We start from the raw sequence: 16,394 nt of genomic DNA, 5'->3' as shown, positions 1-16,394 counted from the left end.
GCCACTCCTTTGTTGCCCGGGCGGTGTGTTTTGGATCATTGTCATGTTGGAAGACCCAGCCTCGTTTCATCTTCAAAGTTCTCACTGATGGAAGGAGGTTTTGGCTCAAAATCTCACGATACATGGCCCCATTCATTCTGTCCTTAACACGGATCAGTCGTCCTGTCCCCTTGGCAGAAAAACAGCCCCATAGCATGATGTTTCCACCCCCATGCTTCACAGTAGGTATGGTGTTCTTGGGATGCAACTCAGTATTCTTCTTCCTCCAAACACGACGAGTTGAGTTTATACCAAAAAGTTCTACTTTGGTTTCATCTGACCACATGACATTCTCCCAATCCTCTGCTGTATCATCCATGTGCTCTCTGGCAAACTTCAGACGGGCCTGGACATGCACTGGCTTCAGCAGCGGAACACGTCTGGCACTGCGGGATTTGATTCCCTGCCGTTGTAGTGTGTTACTGATGGTGACCTTTGTTACTTTGGTCCCAGCTCTCTGCAGGTCATTCACCAGGTCCCCCCGTGTGGTTCTGGGATCTTTGCTCACCGTTCTCATGATCATTTTGACCCCACGGGATGAGATCTTGCGTGGAGCCCCAGATCGAGGGAGATTATCAGTGGTCTTGTATGTCTTCCATTTTCTGATGATTGCTCCCACAGTTGATTTTTTCACACCAAGCTGCTTGCCTATTGTAGATTCACTCTTCCCAGTCTGGTGCAGGTCTACAATACTTTTCCTGGTGTCCTTCGAAAGCTCTTTGGTCTTGGCCATGGCGGAGTTTGGAGTCTGACTGTTTGAGGCTGTGGACAGGTGTCTTTTATACAGATGATGAGTTCAAACAGGTGCCATTCATACAGGTAACGAGTGGGGGACAGAAAAGCTTCTTACCGAAGACGTTACAGGTCTGTGAGAGCCAGAGATTTTCCTTGTTTGAGGTGACCAAATACTTATTTTCCACCCTGATTTACAAATAAATTCTTTACAAATCCTACCATGTGGATTCATGGATTTTTCTTTCACATTCTGTCTCTCACAGTTGAAGTGTACCTCTGGTGCAAATTACTGACCTCTGTCATCATTTTAAGTGGGGGAACTTGCACAATCGGTGGCTGACTAAATACTTTTTTGCCCCACTGTATGAAGCTTTGGTCATTTGGATAAACTGGCCTAGAGGGACAGACCACTGTGTATTATGTAAAACCCCACAGCACAATGAGCATATAATAAACCTCACAAGTCTATTTTTGGGTTTCAAAACTTTCAAAATGAAATGTTCTGAATGCTGTGATAAAACAGTTTCTGTTTAAATAAATTATTTCAGTGTAAAACTGGGACTGTGTGACACCTCAGTTGTCTGAGGTGATCCTGACGGATCAGAACTAACTGATAATTAAGGACAGTCAAGTTTTATCATATGAACAACAGTATGTTACCTGAAAGTATTCAAACACTGTATTACGAATTCTTGTCTCTGTGGGAAAGTTGCATTCACTATATGTGTTTAGGGGTTTTCGTGGCTGCAGTGAGTGATGCTGCAAGCAGTGTTTTAAGAGAGAGATAGAAATAAAATGGTCTTCTTGTTTGGATTTTGCAAGTCCACAAGACCTCAAGTCAGTAAGAGAAAAGCACCCTCTGCAGTACAGCCCATGCAGCAGTCCATTGTCCATAGCACAATCCATTTTCACACAGGAATACACCATAACACAAATATTTTTTATACACATGCTGTATGTCTCTTACTGGATATTTAAGTATCGTTTTGTTTTTAATGGGCATATGGAAGCATGGTTATTTTCATATTTCCATAAAATGTTAACCTCTCTGATAGTTTTTTTTTATTTTTTATTTTTACATTGAATACTGAAAATTCTTGATAATACATCTATCTCTGCCTGGCATGCCCCCCCTATAATATTGGTATATGTTTAACACACACAAAATATACATTTATCAAACTGGTTTGTGTGACATTTCAAGCGCTCTTTGGGGCCCCCTTCTGGTGTTGGAATCCCATTTGCAATTCATTTGCTCGGATTAATAAGGTGCTCCACACTCTTCTTCACTCTGCAACCCATTTGGTTCTCCACCCGTTCCACCACACACTGCTCTGCTTAGCTATGGCTCAATGCGACCCTGCAGTACTTTTTAACCTTTTATCGTTATATATTTAACTGGAGCTTTGCAAAAGGTTGTCAACAGCCAAAGAAGAGCTTTGAATTTCCTTTGAGAAGCCTGGAGAACTGTTAATGACAACAGCTTATAGAAATCACAAAACAAGACTGCCTAAGAGAGTTCAGGCAGAAAAAAAGTGGTCATATCCATCCAAATATTGACATTCTGGCTTGTTAGACTTGTACAAACTCAATTTATGCCTTAGACTGTATTAGCATGTATGTGTGTATGTTTTTTCTATTTTCCATAGCAAAATGTAAAGAAATGCAGGTTGGCTCAAGGCTTTTGCACAATACGGGATATATTTGTGGTGGAAAATGGACATTTGTATTACTACATAATTGCTTTGCTTATATTATGTGGAGTAGAAGCAAAAATATTTAAAAATAAGTCATATATTTTACTTTCAAAGACATGCTCAAGCCTGCTGAAGCCTCGATTAAGCTTTAAGGGATTTTTCCAAAGCCAACAATTATTAATTTAATATAAAAAAAAATAAATTTTGACCAGTTGGATGCACTTCCACAACTCTACCACTTTTGAAGCCATGTGTTGCCGATATATTTTAAATAATGTAAGAACAGAACCATCTTTGCTCACCCTCCCCTCCCCCCAAAAACGCTCCAGACTCGATAACAACAGCGCCCTCTGGTGGCCGGCGGGCGGGGTTACAGGACTCTAAGACGAGACAAAGATGGATCTGACGTTCAGTCCGCCGCTTCACAAGCAGAGACATCAATTTGTCGTCGATTTTGTCAAGAGGAACAAACCTAAAAAGGTCGCTAATGTCTTCGTGAAAAATAAATTTTTTAAAACTTTAGCTTAAAAGCAAGAATTTCGTTTAGCGACGTTTGACTACACCAAAGCTAATTATGTTAGCAAACATTTTCACCAAACCAATTAAGTTAGCTACTATAGTGCATAATAAACTACGTTGCCTTGGCTTTTCTTAACGCTTTGGGTTCACTGTATTTACAATTTCTTATTAAATTTCTTTAACCGAGAGTCTGCGCTGTGCCTTTGTCCAGGTGGTGGACTTGGGCTGCGGTGAGTGTACCCTCCTCAAAATGCTCAAGTTTCACCACGAAATTGAACTTCTGGTTGGAGTGGACGTGAACGGTGCCAAAGTCAAGAAAAGGATGTATGTATGTATGTATGTATGTATGTCTGTTCACGCAAATGGTGAGAGTTAAGATTAGACTGCGGGGTTAAAGTAATTTAAAGTGTATTCTTTGGCGAATCTTGTGCATCAGTGCACCAACATATATTCCTCTTAACATGTTAACGGAGACAACAGGTCTGTCTAGGCTATGTCGAGATTTTTCATTTCGTTTTATAAAATAATCCCGTCCACACTTAAACTCAAAAATGAAGGAAAACGCTGCTATGAACATGCCAAAGCAACAGGTGGCGATATATTCCTAACAGTGTAGAAATGTTGGCCAATCAGAAGTCTAGAAGCCTCGGTGGGAAATAGTAAACAAGGATGGGGCATAGAAGCAGAACCGAGTCGTATGTGTGGAGGGACAGTAACTGTGTGTATATGTAAGCATTTAACCACTGCAGAGAGTACAATTAACAGTATTATAGAAATTCATTTCACCGAAACGTCTGTGAAGGTTCTCAGTCATCCAGGTCATCGTAGTCAAAGGAGCTTGCGAAGAAAAGCGTCTGGACTTCTTTAAGTTGCTTGAAGACGTTTCACCTCTCATCCGAGAAGCTTCTTCAGTTCTAAGGTCAAATGGTGGAGAGTCCCAGATATAAACCTAGTGGGAGTAACCCCCCACAGAGGGACAAAAGGACCCCCTGATGATCCTCTAATCGCCTGAGCCAAGGTGTGAAACTGGGCGTGGGTCCCAATCAGCCAGAGTTTCGGGTGTGTTCATTGTGAAACCTGGCCCCACCTTAGACTCAGCAGTCCATCTGCATCTTAAGGATAAAGGACACTCTTTCGAGGATGCCAATGTTCACATTTTGGACAGAGAGGACAGATGGTTTGAAAGAGGAGTGAAAGCCATCTATGTCCACTGTGAGCGACCATCTTTGAACAGAGGCGGGGGTTTACGACACCAACTCTCTGCCATCTATAATCCAGTTTTGAGATCCCTTCCCAGACGCCTTAACGCCCACTCACATCCTGGGCCATCTGACCTCAGGAATTCGCATGATAAGGTGGGGCCAGGTTTCACTATGAACACACCCGAAACTCTGGCTGATTGGGACCCACGCCCAGTTTCACACCTTGGCTCAGGCGATTAGAGGATCATCAGGGGGTCCTTTTGTCCCTCTGTGGGGGGTTATTCCCACTAGGTTTATATCTGGGACTCTCCACCATTTGACCTTAGAACTGAAGAAGCTTCTCGGATGAGAGGTGAAACGTCTTCAAGCAACTTAAAGAAGTCCAGACGCTTTTCTTTGCAAGCTCCTTTGACTATTTCACCGAAACAATAACGTGGCGCACATTGTGACGTCAAAAAGGCGCACATCTTTGACGCTGCATTTTCTCCGTTTTTCTTGTCCACACATAAATGCAAAAACGGAGTTTTCAAAAATATCCACCCTGGCCGGAGTTTTTAAAAATCTCCATTTTCAGTGACCGAAAACGCTGTTTACGTGTGGACGCAAGGTGCAAACGCATAGAAAAATCTGCGTTTTCAAAAATACCCGGGTACGTGTGGACGTAGCCTAGACCTTTGCAAAAAAAATTGACTGAAACGACTTTATGAGATCACTAAAATATTTCTGTAGAGTAAATATCCTTAGAGTGGGTATTTAATTTGGTAAAATTTGTTATCACAAACTACAAGATGAAGGTTTGATCGACGTTTTTGAGGCTTTGGATGTCTTCAGGCCTGTGAGTCAGCTGCTTTCAAAGAGTCCTGTTGGTTATATCGTAACATTGCTGATTTTCACAAATCCCCACCTCTTGCATTTGTCTTAAATAAAATGATAAGTACATAGTGTAAAACTAACACTGAAACTAATAAAAACCAAACAAAAGCTAAACATTTTTAAATGATAAAAACTCGACTTGTACAGGGAGTGCAGAATTATTAGGCAAGTTGTATTTTTGAGGAATAATGTTATTATTGAACAACAACCATGTTCCCAATGAACCCAAAAAACTCATTAATATCAAAGCTGAATGTTTTTGGAAGTAGTTTTTAGTTTGTTTTTAGTTTTAGCTATTTTAGGGGGATATCTGTGTGCAGGTGACTATTACTGTGCACAATTATTAGGCAACTTAACAAAAAACAAATATATACCCATTTCAATTATTTATTTTTACCAGTGACACCAATATAACATCTCCACATTCACAAATATACATTTCTGACATTCAAAAACAAAACAAAAACAAATCAGCGACCAATATAGCCACCTTTCTTTGCAAGGACACTCAAAAGCCTGCCATCCATGGATTCTGGTAGCTAGCATTCCACACACACACATACACTTTTTGCCAAGGTTCCAGCTGCAGTCACCAAGACATGTAAATGTATTTAGTAACCCTCTGGGGTTTATTGTATTTTGCACACCTCTGTTGCACACACATAAGAAATTCACTCACATGTGTTGTACCAGTGTACCTGCACATGTTATGTGATACGGGAAATCTCCAATTTTTTTAATTTTTTAATTTTTTTTGAGATTAAATAATATACCATTGTAAAGACGACACAAGAGTTCCAGAGGCTCTTCTGGGAGCCAGAGTCGACCAGAAAAGGTTTCCCCGAGCTTGAGTCCTCTATGAAGAGCAGCCTTTCCTTATCGGCAGCGGTCACAGCCGCTACAGAGCGCTGGCAGGCTTGTTTCCCTGGGCCTTAAAACTGCAAAGGCGGCACGGTGCTGTCACGCTGATGGTAAAAACACAGGCCTTTACCACAGTGCCGCTGTGCCACTTTATTTTTTAACAAAACACTACGCTTTATGTATAAAGAACTGCCTATTCTACTACTTATTGAAGAAAAGAATCCACAAAAGATTAGTTTTACTTTCTTTTATTTGTTCCAGATAAATTATAAATTATTTTTTAAAAAGCAATGAAATGCATCAGATGTCTCCCATGCTTTCTTTTCTGCTGTAATTTTTTTTTTTGAACATAAATTGGTCTATTGAAAATAAAATGTAGTAAGAAACACTACATTTTTTCAATAGGCCAATTTATGTTTAAGAAAACCCCAACAATCAAATGATCCCATCTGAGCAAGCACTGGGCGACGGTGGGAAGGAAAAACTCCTTTGTCTTAAAAAGAAGAAACCTTCGACAGAACCAGGCTCAGATGGTGCGGCTTCTGTCAAGACCGGTTGGGGGTTAGGTAGTTAAAAAACTACTCTAACGGTACAGCACTACAGCTTTTTGGTGGAAATGGGTGGAAGGATGGGTGTTACACCTCGTTTCATTGGAGGTCTTACAGGTGGTCGGGGTGTAGATTCAGCTTTTTTACAAATAGGTGGCAGAGGGACAGGACTAGGTTGTGGAATTATAACTGATTGGGTGGGAATCGGTTGCTTTCCACTTCTGGATATAGGTGGAACACACATCCTACGAAAAGGTGGTAGGTTGTCGGTCGAGAAAGTTTCCTTTTTCGTTGGTTGTGTGACTTGAGGAGCGGGTGTCAACTTTGTGTTTTTCGGTCTAATGGGTGGCAGTGGAGTCCGCTGTAACTGTTGTTCGTCAGATGCATCTTCCCTGCCTACGTAAATGTATTTATGTTCCTCAAAAAGGGCAATGTCTTTTTCAACTTGACTCATTGCCTCTTCAAGAAACATTTTGTAATTGTATTTTTTGTGCTGTGAAGGGGAGATAGTAAAAGGGAGGGATTGATATTCAAAGTTTAGCTCATTAAACCTCCTCTTTAGGCCCTGGAGAATGTTTTGTTTCTCCTGTTCGGCCAGTGGTTTAACTGTTTCCTGTTGTTTTGTTAACCAGGCATCATTGTCCTGCTTAGCCTTTTCTTTCTCTGCCTTTCTTCTACGCAGGTAGCCTGGAACGATTCCGTAATCGTTTTTCTGTAAATAAAAGGGGACAAGTCCAGATTTCTCAAGGAGCTGCTTGTCCCCTTTGCGTGTATCCACACAAGCAGGTTGAGCCATGACTTTCTTCATGCCTGTGTGTTCTGGTTTTTTCCTGAATGTGTGTTCAGGTTTTTCGCCTTCTGGCCTCTGTGGGCACATTTCGCGATGAGATGGGGCCTTAACTGTTCTTGGCACCATGGTCCTGTGTTCATTTTTATATTTATTTTCTAATACAATTGCTTCCCTGTATTTAGAAATATACATTTTAGGTTTGGGTGGAGGAAGAGTACTCTACTTTGGGAGAAGGTTATAAGCGCTTTTATCTGACAACCTAATTCAATCGCTAGATTAAAATCACCTGCAAGGGAATTCTACAACTGTGTGTCGAGGCACCCCTATTTATAGATTTTTATGGCCTGGCATGTGACATCATGGTGGCCTGGCATGTGACATCATGGTGGCCTGGCATGTGACATCATGGTAGCCTGTCTTTGTTCTGTCATTTAAGCCCCACCCCCCTGGTTACTGTTGCTATTGTAACTATTATATTATGAATGCTGGTAGCTAGCATTCCACACACACACATACACTTTTTGCCAAGGTTCCAGCTGCAGTCACCAAGACATGTAAATGTATTTAGTAACCCTCTGGGGTCCAGAGTATAATTGGCCGTTTTTGACTACTTTTGATTTTACCTCTATATTTCACCTTTAAAAAAATCTTCTTCTTTTTTTTTTTTTTTGGCACAACCTCAAATATCTGAAATTTGAGTTAATTTTTCATTTATACTATATTTGCACAATAGATCTAAATTCAGACAAAAAAAAATTCAAAATCCGAGTAGAAAATACTTGTCATTTTTACTGTAAAAGCCACAAACATGTTTAAGGAATTGTTTTCATAACTTGAAATGCGAATAGAAGTTGTACATTTGTAAAAATTATGCACAAGTTTTGCAAACAACTTTATGTTCAGTATAATATATGCAGGTTTTCTTCCTGAATACTATCGTTGTTTATATTTACTGCGGGAAGAAACGGTTTTTATAAGGAAAAACACTAGAAAGCACTCAGTCCCCCTCCCAACTCCCCCAGCCTTTCCTATTGGTGAAAAAATATACCATGTGGACCAATCAAAAAATGATAGGGCAACATAGCATTTAGTTGTTTACGAAGGCGGGCAGGTGTATACATATAGTTTGAGTCTGACGGCTCTTTGTTTGCTTCTCATCTGTAAACTCTGCATACTCTCTCATGTGATTCAGTTTGTTTTGAAAAGTCTCAACAGGATCTTGAGCTTTATTGTGAAAGGTTTACGTGGAAAACAAACAAGCGTACAGCGGAACCACGCGATGGTTTTACCGTCATTGTTGCTAACGAAAACACGTAAAAACAGGCACTTGCCCGCCCATAGTGTGGTTATATTAAATATAAGAGAAAGAGAGAACTTTAAGAAATTAATATAGCCACTAAGGTGACCGTCAAAACGATGAAAAATACTGCTGTAAACAGTTTATTTTACGACATCGCGAAACAAACGATAGCGTAATAGGAAACGATAGACATTTTTATATCGTCATTTGATATATATCGTTATATCGAACAGCCCTAACATACACTCTTATATTTGTACATATATTTATTCTTATAATTCTCAGATTTACCCATTCGTATATTTTGCTTGTTCTTATGTTATTGTATTTTGCACACCTCTGTTGCACACACATAAGAATTTCGCTCACATGTGCTGTACCAGTGTACCTGCACATGTTATGTGATACGGGAAATCTCCAATTTTTTTTAATTTTGTTTTTTTTGAGATTAAATAATATACCATTGTAAAGACGACACAAGAGTTCCAGAGGCTCTTCTGGGAGCCAGAGTCGCCCAGAAAAGGTTTCCCCGAGCTTGAGTCCTCTATGAAGAGCAGCCTTTCCTTATCGGCAGCGGTCACAGCCGCTACAGAGCGCTGGCAGGCTTGTTTCCCTGGGCCTTAAAACTGCAAAGGCGGCACGGTGCTGTCACGCTGATGGTAAAAACACAGGCCTTTACCACAGTGCCGCTGTGCCACTTTATTTTTTAACAAAACACTACGCTTTATGTATAAAGAACTGCCTATTCTACTACTTATTGAAGAAAAGAATCCACAAAAGATTAGTTTTACTTTCTTTTATTTGTTCCAGATAAATTATAAATTATTTTTTAAAAAGCAATGAAATGCATCAGATGTCTCCCATGCTTTCTTTTCTGCTGTAATTTTTTTTTTTGAACATAAATTGGTCTATTGAAAATAAAATGTAGTAAGAAACACTACATTTTTTCAATAGGCCAATTTATGTTTAAGAAAACCCCAACAATCAAATGATCCCATCTGAGCAAGCACTGGGCGACGGTGGGAAGGAAAAACTCCTTTGTCTTAAAAAGAAGAAACCTTCGACAGAACCAGGCTCAGATGGTGCGGCTTCTGTCAAGACCGGTTGGGGGTTAGGTAGTTAAAAAACTACTCTAACGGTACAGCACTACAGCTTTTTGGTGGAAATGGGTGGAAGGATGGGTGTTACACCTCGTTTCATTGGAGGTCTTACAGGTGGTCGGGGTGTAGATTCAGCTTTTTTACAAATAGGTGGCAGAGGGACAGGACTAGGTTGTGGAATTATAACTGATTGGGTGGGAATCGGTTGCTTTCCACTTCTGGATATAGGTGGAACACACATCCTACGAAAAGGTGGTAGGTTGTCGGTCGAGAAAGTTTCCTTTTTCGTTGATTGTGTGACTTGAGGAGCGGGTGTCAACTTTGTGTTTTTCGGTCTAATGGGTGGCAGTGGAGTCCGCTGTAACTGTTGTTCGTCAGATGCATCTTCCCTGCCTACGTAAATGTATTTATGTTCCTCAAAAAGGGCAATGTCTTTTTCAACTTGACTCATTGCCTCTTCAAGAAACATTTTGTAATTGTATTTTTTGTGCTGTGAAGGGGAGATAGTAAAAGGGAGGGATTGATATTCAAAGTTTAGCTCATTAAACCTCCTCTTTAGGCCCTGGAGAATGTTTTGTTTCTCCTGTTCGGCCAGTGGTTTAACTGTTTCCTGTTGTTTTGTTAACCAGGCATCATTGTCCTGCTTAGCCTTTTCTTTCTCTGCCTTTCTTCTACGCAGATTCAGGCGTGCAGCAGCAACCACAGCCTCCCAGACACTGTTCAGAGAGGTGTACTGTTTTCCCTCCTCGTAAATCTCACATTTGATGATGGACCACAGGTTCTCAATGGGGTTCAGATCAGGTGAACAAGGTGGCCATGTCATTAGTTTTTCTTCTTTTATACCCTTTCTTGCCAGCCACGCTGTGGAGTACTTGGACGTGTGTGATGGAGCATTGTCCTGCATGAAAATCATGTTTTTCTTGAAGGATGCAGACTTCTTCCTGTACCACTGCTTGAAGAAGGTGTCTTCCAGAAACTGGCAGTAGGACTGGGAGTTGAGCTTGACTCCATCCTCAACCCGAAAAGGCCCCACAAGCTCATCTTTGATGATACCAGCCCAAACCAGTACTCCACCTCCACCTTGCTGGCGTCGGACTGGAGCTCTCTGCCCTTTACCAATCCAGCCACGGGCCCATCCATCTGGCCCATCAAGACTCACTCTCATTTCATCAGTCCATAAAACCTTAGAAAAATCAGTCTTGAGATATTTCTTGGCCCAGTCTTGACGTTTCAGCTTGTGTGTCTTGTTCAGTGGTGGTCGTCTTTCAGCCTTTCTTACCTTGGCCATGTCTCTGAGTATTGCACACCTTGTGCTTTTGGCCACTCCAGTGATGTTGCAGCTCTGAAATATGGCCAAACTGGTGGCAAGTGGCATCTTGGCAGCTGCACGCTTGACTTTTCTCAGTTCATAGGCAGTTATTTTGCGCCTTGGTCTTTCCACACGCTTCTTGTGACCCTGTTGACTATTTTGAATGAAACGCTTGATTGTTCGATGATCACGCTTCAGAAGCTTTGCAATTTTGAGACTGCTGCATCCCTCTGCAAGATATCTCACTATCTTTGACTTTTCTGAGCCTGTCAAGTCCTTCTTTTGACCCATTTTGCCAAAGGAAAGGACGTTGCCTAATAATTATGCACACCTGATATCCGGTTGTTCAGTCTGACGTCACTAGCCGTGTCTGGGTCTAAACTCCGCTGCAGGTCCATATATCAAACGATCACTATGGGATTACTGAGAGTTGAAAAACTGTCTAAAGTCTTTCATCTTTAATAAAATGATCAGCGTTCTGCTCTACCAGGTGTAACAATTGAGTTTAACATCCAGGCATCCATGAAAACGGAATTTATGACATTTAACGGAGTTAGAAGTTAGCAGGGAGTTAGCTCGCTAGCTTCTATCTAAATACAATATAGCATGTCCTGACTGCGGGGTTTTGGAAACAAATTAAAACGTACAGCTCTGTTATCACTTCCAGCATAAATGAAGACAGAAAACTAAACAGCAGTGACGTTTGTAGGGTTACTGAAGTTGGGCTAGCTGGTATATAATGATGTGCTACGTGACCGCTAGCGACACAGCTATGTTAGCATAATATAAACAAGCTAACTTTTTTCCACTGATAAAAGTTAACGTGAGTGTTCTCGGTGGTCAGGAACAAATGTAATCGCATGGCAGGATGCTGTAAAAGGACCAAACTTCAGCCAGGAGAACACCTGAGATAATCCATCCACAATACGAGGTTAGTCATTCATATACTGCTGCATGGGCTGGGCTGTAGTTACATGTAAGGTTTTAAAAACTGAGCTTAAATAAATGATTAGCGGTAATAAAAGCCGAGGGAGGTCAACAGTGGTCGCTGACTGTTTTAGGAGCTTTTTGAGATCAAATAGAAGAAAATACATAACATTAAACATGTTAACAACACAAAAGCCATATTAAACGCAGACTACTTTAGACCCGGAAGTAGGATTCGTCGCGTCATCACTGAACAACCGGATAGGGTGTTGATGTCATTAGACCACACCCCTTCTCATTACAGAGATGCACATCACCTAATATGCTTAATTGGTAGTAGGCTTTCGAGCCTATACAGCTTGGAGTAAGACAACATGCATGAAGAGGATGATGTGGACAAAATACTCATTTGCCTAATAATTCTGCACTCCCTGTATAAGAAAATCTTCTCTATTCTGGCCCAGTCAACATTCAGCATTCGCTGACATTGTCTGCTTCCATCTGCTTCCTTTTGACTGAGTCCTCTGGGACCTCAGAACATTTAAAAAACACTAATTAAAGCAGAAATGGAAAACAGTGTGACATCAGTGAGAACAAATCAAGTGACGGTCATAAAGATTGGAATGATTAAAAAAACAACAAAAAAAACCCCGCCTCTGAGACGGGAGACCAGTTAAGTTTAACTTTAAAAACTGGTTGAAAGTTAGTAATTTAAAATGATCTTAAAGTCTTGCTCTGATTATTGTCTTCAATAAAGATGAAAGCACCAGGCAGCACAGTAATGTGCAGGCTCTGCTTGAATGTTTCTTTAGGCATGGATTAGCTCCTATATCAACTGACTACCTGGAGCCAAGTTACGATCAGCTGTGCGTTGAGCTGTACCAGGGCTCAGTGACCCAAAAAGACGCCCGCTTCAAAGGATTTGATCTGGTCACCAGTATAGAGCTGTAAGCTGCTGCATTCTCCTCACTCTTTTGCGTTCTGTTCATTATTACAAATGTTTTTTCTTTCTTTGCTTTTATGCTCGTCACTCTGTGCTGCTTCTTGTAACTGTGTTTTCTATCTGTCTGTGTGTGCAGCATTGAGCACCTCACTCCTGCTGATGTGGAGCTCTTCTCTGAGGTGGTATTTGGTTACATGACCCCAAAGATGGTCATCATCAGCACCCCAAACTCTGAGTTCAACATCTTCATGCCTGGAGTGTCCTGTTACAGGCACAGCGACCACAAATTTGAATGGACCAGAGCAGAGTTTAGATCCTGGTACATTAACTTTTTTTTAGTCATGCAAATAAATTCATCCTGAAACACTGTAGGAACCTATCCCCTACTGAGCATACAACACAAATTTAAACTGCATCCCTTCTCAGGGCTATGAAGGTGTGTTTGGACTACGGCTATGAGGTGGAGTTCACTGGTGTTGGAAAAGCCCCACAGGGCCAACAGGAGGCAGTTGGGTTCTGTACCCAGATCGGTGTGTTTTACCAGCTCTGGGGGAGAGATTGCTGCAAGACGTTGCTCGTCAACGATGCAGAGGATTTGTTTCCATATACATTGGTAAGTATATTTCAATATTAGTACAAATGGAAAAAGCTAATTATTTCTGTAGTACAAACAAAAAGCATTAGTGATAGTGCTGTGGTATTTGTGTTTTCACTAGCATTTCCTGAGCTGCTACTATTGGAATTATGCACTATTAATATTATTAGCTGCTGCAGCTGGTCTTTTTGATTTATGTGATCATCGATTCATACTGCCATCTGGTAAACAGGAAACAGCTGTAACCCATGTCTTCAGTCCTGTCAAGTCTTTTAAGCCTTGTCTCCCATTGTCCTCTAACTTATTTGTCTACTGAAACATCCTCTGTGTTTTCTGGGTCATGCCAGAAGGGAGGGATGGATGGATAGATACATAGATCTTTTTTTTTTATTTGCATTTTTGATGAAAATGTACATGTGAAAATATTTGATGAATGCACATTAGTTACTTCCTCATCAGTTTTTATTAATTAGTCATTCCAGTGATTTGAATACACCTAGCAAACCAGAGGTAAAAGCAATATTTGATGATGCAGTAGATTGCTTTTAAACTGGTATGAAATGACAGTATTTACCGCCCTCTGCTGGTGGCTGCTTAAAATTGCAAACAGCTGGACATACATGTAACACCAGCGTGATTAATAGTGATTAAGCAAAAATTACATTTCTATACCTCTCTAATAATAACTTTGTGGTATTAATCAACAGCATTAGAGCTTTTATCCTGAATATATGCTTCCCCAGGTTTCTGTTTCATACAGGTTTCTGTGATGCTGCCTGCTTCCTTTGACTTTTGACCTGTGCTTTTTCCTCTGCTCTGTCAGCTTTACAGAGTAAACTACCCCAGCCTGTGCGACAACAACATCTTGCGCAGGGTTCTGGTGAGTGAAGTGCTGTACGGGGCAGAAAAACTAAAGAATAGATGGATGGAGGAACAGGCCGACGGGATATGTGATGCAGTTGCACTGTGTCAAACTGAGGGAGGAGGTGAGGAATTCCTGTCAGATGAAGCAGACAGGGTGAAAAGCATTGTTTTATCATCTTATTTAAACACGTTTGTTTAAAATGCACCAAACCGTATACCTACAGCATGTGCAGAGGAGATGAAAGATTTAATGGAATGGAGTGGTGCATCAGACAGTGCTGAAAAACAGGGGTCCTGTACATCATGCAGGTGAGCTTCCTCAGGAGGATGCCAGTATGTGGTATTAAGGAGAGGCAGCATCTCCCAGCGTTTTATTTTATGAGTTTTTCTTTATTGACCTTTTTGTGTGTACTAATAGGATTGTGGCTGTACCACTGGATGTGCTGTGGTCCTGCTGTCCTAAAGTCAGTGTGCTAAGTGGAAGCCTTGGTAATCTCAAACATCTGCTGATGGATGAGCCGAACATTAAACTGAGCCAGGATAGCTCTGCTGTGCTAATAAATCACTGGGAACAAGGTATTGTTTGATTCATTTTCTTTGTGCTTCACTAAACGTTTGAAGTGGTTTTTAGATTGTGTTAATTTTTCTGTGAATATGAATATTTTCTTCATTCGTTGATGTAAGTTTGACTCTAATCATCTCGTGCTGCATAATAATGAATGTAAAAGAGTCTGGCTTAAGTCCAAAATTAAAATCTGATGTTTTTCATCATTGACCTGTCTCATATGCACTGGTGCATATCAGACAATTAGCAAGGCTAATGGAGGCTCAAGTTGATGTGGCACAAATAGAGCCTCAGGTCTTGTGCTGACAAACAACCCTCTGTAAATGAATCTGCTGTCTCAAGCAAATGCGTGTTATGTACCATACTGTGTGAAAATCCAGAGCCACACCTTATTTCTTTATATTTTACTTCCAAGGAGCCAGACTTTCTTTTACATTTTTAAAGTGGTCTTGAGGAATAGTTCTCCAAGCTTTCTGACGGTCTTTCAAAGTTATTCTTCGGACATTGGCTCCTTTCCCCCCCACTCATTCAAGTTCTGAACTGTGAATCATTCAAGCATCAAAAAGGCACCTAACTCAAGGGATGAACCAGTGTTGTCTAATAAAAAGGCACAACAAGACAGCTTGATAAAGAAACTTAAGTTAATAAATTTAATTACAAAAATTGTTATTAATTTGTATCTCTAGGTACTTTATTATTAGCAGTCAGTCACAAAAACATGCCCTCCTCTCATTTTCTGTAGTTAAATCTATGAAAAATGCCAAAGATAACACAAGTTGAAGAATAAAGGTGCCAAATATTGATTTTAAAGCTCAGTAGAAGTCCACAAACTGTATTTACCGTATTTCCATGTATGTTTCTACAGATTTCCCATCTTCCTAGCATAATATAGAGAAAGGAGGGTGGCTCAAAACTTTTGCACTTACTCGATTAAGTCAGAACACACATGTCAAGCCTCGATGAAATAATCCTATGGATGGCCAGAAACTGTTCTCCACCCCTTTGCATAACTCATACTGACTAAAACTTCAATCGTGTCAGCAGTGACAGTATTAAGTGTATTTGTGTGGAAGGGTATTGCAGCCTTCCACACAAATGCAGTACTAAGAGGTTGTGCAGCAGAGATCATCAACTTGTATTCACTGCTCACAAGAATCATTTTAGCCACATTGACCACAGAGTGCTTTGCTCACTTCCCTTTCACAGCTCACATGCATCGTCAGCTAACCATGCAGCTTGTCATTGCAGTTCTTGTGTTCGTTGCATGAATGTTTCTGTGTTTGTGACTGTGACGCTTCATTGGGATTCTCAGACCAGGAAGAAAAGGAAGATGACTACAATTTGGATGACAGTGGGTATCCAGAGGCCAGTCTGCACAGCCACAGTGCTGAGCAAGAGGAAGACTGGGAGGAAAATGATTGATGTGGAGGATGTTTTCCAGGTATATGTCAGTGTGATTACTGAGTTCATAATAAATATGAGAAAAACTTCAGATTGTCATTACTGCACCGTCTACACACATCAAAA

General features: G+C 40.8%; 2 protein-coding genes across 3 annotated transcripts; one reads left to right on the top strand and one right to left on the bottom strand.

Moving 5' to 3' along the window:
* Positions 1 to 2,807: 2,807 nt before the first annotated feature.
* henmt1 (HEN methyltransferase 1) lies at positions 2,808 to 16,356 on the top strand. 2 transcript variants are annotated; one of them, XM_085436532.1, is made up of 9 exons: positions 2,808 to 2,951; positions 3,202 to 3,314; positions 12,713 to 12,847; positions 12,980 to 13,162; positions 13,270 to 13,456; positions 14,262 to 14,424; positions 14,527 to 14,611; positions 14,721 to 14,878; positions 16,180 to 16,356. In XM_085436532.1, exons 1-9 carry the CDS (start codon positions 2,868 to 2,870, stop codon positions 16,287 to 16,289), a joined length of 1,218 nt encoding a protein of 405 aa, XP_085292658.1. In that variant the 5' UTR covers positions 2,808 to 2,867; the 3' UTR covers positions 16,290 to 16,356. The 2 variants fall into 2 exon arrangements, with proteins under 2 accessions (XP_085292658.1, XP_085292659.1); XM_085436533.1 differs by lacking the exons at positions 2,808 to 2,951; positions 3,202 to 3,314 and adding an exon at positions 3,327 to 3,355.
* Positions 6,159 to 8,233, bottom strand: LOC146688962 (uncharacterized). The gene has a single exon (XM_085436534.1). It carries the CDS (start codon positions 7,454 to 7,456, stop codon positions 6,524 to 6,526), a length of 933 nt encoding a protein of 310 aa, XP_085292660.1. The 5' UTR covers positions 7,457 to 8,233; the 3' UTR covers positions 6,159 to 6,523.
* Positions 16,357 to 16,394: the final 38 nt, after the last annotated feature.

This window comes from Copadichromis virginalis, linkage group LG17, assembly GCF_057382275.1.
Source record: "Copadichromis virginalis isolate Kocher_CV1m ecotype Utaka linkage group LG17, C_Virginalis_male_GT1.1, whole genome shotgun sequence".
In the NCBI taxonomy this organism is placed as follows: Eukaryota; Metazoa; Chordata; class Actinopteri; order Cichliformes; family Cichlidae; genus Copadichromis; species Copadichromis virginalis.
This window is presented reverse-complemented; position numbering and strand designations above follow the sequence as displayed.